At 43.7% G+C, this 5,166-nt stretch overlaps 1 protein-coding gene across 1 annotated transcript in view; it reads right to left on the bottom strand.

Annotated features, from left to right (window-relative positions):
- MOB1B (MOB kinase activator 1B) overlaps positions 1–5,166 on the bottom strand; it is a 27,879-nt gene that overhangs the window by 10,035 nt on the left and 12,678 nt on the right. The window contains exon 5 of the mRNA XM_035893108.1: positions 4,845–4,938. Within this exon, the coding sequence (XP_035749001.1) occupies positions 4,845–4,938 (94 nt within the window). The remainder of the gene's footprint in view (positions 1–4,844; positions 4,939–5,166) is intronic.

The raw sequence follows: 5,166 nt of genomic DNA, 5'->3' as shown, positions 1-5,166 counted from the left end.
TGGGGACTCGACCCCTTCCCTGGGCAGCCCCTTCCAGTGCCTGACAGCCCCAAGGGGAAGGAATTGTTCCCCATGGCCAACCTCACCCTGCCCTGGCACAACTTGAGGCCACTTCCTCTCATCCTATTGCTGATTATTTGGGAGAAGAGACCGACCCCCAGCCCAGCTCCCCCCTCCTGTCAGGCAGTTGTAGGGAGCTGTACGGTCTCCCCTCAGCCTCCTCTTCCCCAGACTGAACAACATCTCGCACTACTGTGCGGACTCTGGAGAAGGTCTGCTATTTTAAAAATCACACCCAACATTTTATGCAAAGCTTAACTGTATCTGATAAATCTGGCTTCTCATTTTGTTTAACAAATTAAGGTTTGTCGAAGCAGTAACCAGGAGAACATTTTCACAACAAACAAGTTTTATGAGTGATTACGAGCATGCTGCTCACAGTGGTATAAAAAGATCCCATTTTCATAACGGCGAAGTCTGAAAGCATTTTTAATTTGTAGCTCAAAACATGTGCAAAAATTCATACGTGCCGAATGGACTTCTGGACGTCTGGATTTCTGAAAAATCAGCATTCCTCACTACGCAGCACTACCCGACTACTGAGATTTATGTGATATTAATATAGGACAAGCAGCAGCGCTTCGCTGAGGTGCCAGGTTCAGTCTGGAGACAGATTAAGACAACAAGCTAAACCACATGCTGAAAATCTCATCCAACTAACGCGTATCCCGAAGAAGCCTCCCTCCTTCCCCACCGCTACGGGTTAATTCTGCATTTTTTAGAGGAATAAATGCCATAGGATGACCCTTTAAACAACACAGCTCTTAAGAAACAGCAGATAGATCCTGACAAAAATAAAGTCACATAGAGAATCTGAAAGTATTCGGGCAGACACCCCCTGTTCCACGCTGTGGGCGTAGCATTCACGGTTGTTCCTAGGCTGTCAAAAGGCTTGGGGTTCACAAGGGAAGGGAAAATGAACTCTTCCTGCAAGATTAAATACATCACCAAAAAAAAAAAAAAAAAGAATCCTAGCCCAACTTCTTAAACGAAGAAAGAAAACCCAACGCACACAAAAAATTCCCACGTATTAGAATCATTTGAACTGCTACAGGAAATGAAGGGTAAAATCCCATTTCTAGCTCAAGCTTGCACGCAAACACCTACAGATCTGTTGAAAGAAACAAATTCACTTTATTGCGATAGGCAGCTCCTCTACAGAAAATACATTTTTAGAAACCTCTACAGTTTAGCAGAGGTTTTTAAGGGCAAAACAACATGTGAAGGATAGAGCAAAGCAAGGGCAGGGAAAAAGCTCAGAATCCCTAACGACTCTGGTTGAATTCTCTCGGACTAACAAACACAAGTTATCTGCCATCTATAAACAGAAAACCCAACTACGCTTCTCACACTAGAAAATATCCCTCAGTATAAACAATCACAGGCCCAGCTCCTCTACTGCACAATTAAACATACATGGCCAACCTCCTCCTCTCCCCTGCCCCAAAAAAACCAAAATAAAAACCCCAGAAAAGCAAAACCAGCTTGACTAAAATCGAAGCTGTTACTTTGTCTAATGGCAATACAAGGCGGTGGCTCAGCAACGCCTTTTAAAATTCCTTTTAAGTTTAAAATGTCCTTTACTCGGACATCTGTTAGGACCTGTCGTCTCCAAACCTCAGCAAAACTGTATTACATCACCACTGCTGAAGATGACTGCCTGGGTTTTGTCCCTCCGTCATCAGTCGACACAGGCACAGCGTGGAGCGCCACAAAAAGGCAAAAGGATTGATATTGCTAAGAGAGACAGGGTATTTCAAGGACCCGATTACATGACTTAACCATTTTTTTCACCGTAGAAGGCAGCATGCGAACATTCAATTGCACCACATTACGCCCATGGGGGATTTACGGGAGCTCTCCACACTGCAGTGCCCAGCTATTCCAATTTGAGCATGGGAAGGCAGAAGCACTGCAGACCAACAAACCTCAGGAAAATCGCGAGGCTCTCACTGCCATTAAGAGTGAGCTTAGTACACCCGCACAAACGCGTAAATACGGATTTTGGAGCCCCAGTTCAGACATCCAGCTTTGAAAAACGCAGCAGCCACGTCCCTCCTTCGTGTTCTTATTGAAGACCAGCAACCAGGGAGGAAAACAAATAAAATCCCCCTGACCCAATGCTGGTTAATGAACGTATTACTTCTACGCAGGTTCTTCACTTGTTATCCTGCCTGTTGCACTGATGGCGATACTGCAACTGATATAAAAGAAAAGCAAGTGATAACCAGCTAGGGTTTGCTTGGGTAAGAAACGGCTGGTCTTTGCTGAATTGAAAAGAATGCAACATCAGCGTGAGTAATCATATGTTTTGGAACAAATTAAACCCTTTTTTTTTTTCAAATTGTTAGACAGTGAGCTGTGCAGCAGGAAAGCAAGATCTGTTCTTGATCTTTACGTCAATCCTTAGCTAACTCAATGTACTAACACCCTGATACGAGCTAAGTCAGCAATCCTTCCAACAAAGACAAATCCGAAACAAATCAAAGTGATCCCACAGCACACAAAAATTTACCTGCCTCAGCTAAGCCCTTCCGTATGAGATGGCTACCGAAAAGAACCAGTGGGTCAGAGAAGTAGCCGCTTCATGGTAGCCCTTTAGAGAAGATAACCCTCTCTGTATCAAAAATAAAACACAAAAAAAGCCCAGACGTGAACCTAGGTGACCTTTCTGTTGCCAGGTCCATTTTTTTTCTTTTCAAGGGGTTGTAAAGGCAAAACACCAGTACCAGGCAGTGGATACAGGCAACATCCCGCTTCTGCTCTAGTTACCCTCTCACTTCAGAGGTCCGCTTTAATTCTCCCATAGACTGCAATGAGTTTGTCAGTTGTGCTATGAAAACTGCGACTGAGCCACGACGAGTTCTAAACAGCTACGTATATATGCACCAGTACCTAACAAACCTTTCTCAATATATGGACCATAAACACTTGCCCAGGAGGAATGCAAAAATCAGACTCTAGAGTCACAGAATGCTTGCTGCTTCTGGTTCTCTCCAGCTGCTCACGCTACGGCTGCCTAACCTGTTTCAAAGGGCCTTACGTACGTCGTTTCAGCTAAGTCGTGCTCTTCCGTCTGAAGCAGATGAGGATGCAATACCGGTGGCAGCTCAGCCATGGATGTGAGCAGACAGCAACCTTCAGCCTAGAAGCACTAATGAGCACCTAAGACTCAAATGCTTCTCCAACGAATATAGCTTAAGACCAAAGAGAACAGGAAGCAGAGACAAGAAACAAACAAAAAAAATCCATAAATATCAGTGCTTTCGTGCTGACAGGTTGTCCAGCAGTACTTCCCTGAAAGAAATTTTGCAAGCCACCTATTCTGTGAAAGAAAGCCACACTCAAGACTAAAAAACACTGCATATACTCCACCACCAGCCACCGCCAGCCTCACAAATCACCCATTCCCGTGCCTGCCTGGCCTCGGCCCCACACGTGTACACCCACTCCTGAGCCTTTCACAAAACCCATCCCTGAGCACAGGCAGGGGCTGCAGAGTTTGTGGAACGCTCTACAAATCCTAGGGACAAGATCATTAAAACCTTGGCAGAGTGCATCTTCGAGCCTCTAGCATCTCTCTTCTACCCTGCTTCATAACTATTTGAGTACAACATGCATTTCTGTCAATGGTTATCCGTCTCTTTGGAGAAAAATAAATTGTTTAGTCTGGCAACCAGACAGCTAAGCCTTTAATAATTGACCTTCACCCCCAAATAAATGCTTCTCAGCAGATAAACAACAAAGCAAAGAAATATTTTCACACTCTTATTTAATAAATAAGAGTCTGTTCTGCATGCCAAAGCGCAAAGCAGACAATGGGCTACGTTATTGCACAAGCTTATCCCAAAGTTCCTTTGCATCATGGTAAACTTCGATTCCTTTTGTATTTTCACCCCTCCTCGCTTTGCAGCAGCAGGTCTCCCTGCCCACACTGGTTTTGGCATTCAGCAGCATCCCTTTTCAGTTTAAGAACGTAGCACCACAGCTTTTCTTGGTCTGCCTGGCTGCTTCTGCCTTGCCGAGCTCCTGCCCTCTCCATCCCTTTTTCCATTTCCTCAGCTCTCCACCACACTGGCTGGCAATTACTGGCTTCAGACAATAACACCAAATGTCATTATAGAGAAGGAGGAAGTAGAGAAGAGGATTGTTTTTCTTGTTTGTTTATTTAAGGTTTTACAGTAATTTAAGAGGAAGCAGTGCCCTCCCTCGCCACTCGCTTAGAAATGCAGGTATTTTCCTCATTGGAAGACACTAAGCAGCTGGAGAGCAATAAAAAACACAGACCTTGGATGTCTGTACACAAGCATAAGCAAGAATCAAAAAAGTGAAACTTAACAGAGCAACAGGGTAGGGGATTCTTATCCACACTACTAAAAACTGTAGCCAAGCTTATTTCTACAATACCTACTCAAACGCCTAAAAGAAAGATTTTGATAAGCTCTAGTTGAATGCTTGCATATAAAAACTTCAAATCTTAATTTAAGAAGCCATCATTAACATTTCAGGGGGAAAAAAAAAAAGAAAAAGGGAAAAATAGTTTTGATAATGAGTTTACTTCCCAAGCTGAAGAACAACAAACAAAAAAACCACCTTTCCATTCCCCACTCCCTTCACAAAGGTTCAAATGTTTCTTTCCCTCCACAGTTAACAAGAGAAGACGTCCTTTCCACCCCCAGGGCTTAGCTTATCCTTGGCACTCCACTGAGCTAGTCTCAAATTTTCAAAAGCAAAATCATCTCAAGAATTGCACGCTCTCAACAAGGTGTAAAAAACAATCTTACTTTGGGCCAGCAGACATCACGGGGCAGCTCTCCTCTGTGCAGAAGTCCGTAATGGTTCCATAAAGCATATTGATCTGGTTGAAGAAGTCAACAGCTGTAAAGCATTTAAACCATCAATTAACACTCTGCGGTATAACAGCCACACAAGATGCCTACAGCCTTAACTCTAAAGCGCACACTTGCTGAAGAGGGTCCTGGAACATTTTTTGTGAAATAACTTAATTGTTATTGCTTTTTAAGATGTATTATAAAGGAGATGCAGAACGCAACCACCAACTTCCTAGAACAGCCCCTAGCAGTAACTATTTAATCGTTCACTGCA

Source organism: Egretta garzetta, unplaced genomic scaffold, assembly GCF_000687185.1.
Source record: "Egretta garzetta isolate BGI_Z169 unplaced genomic scaffold, ASM68718v1 scaffold224, whole genome shotgun sequence".
Classification (NCBI taxonomy): Eukaryota; Metazoa; Chordata; class Aves; order Pelecaniformes; family Ardeidae; genus Egretta; species Egretta garzetta.
This window is presented reverse-complemented; position numbering and strand designations above follow the sequence as displayed.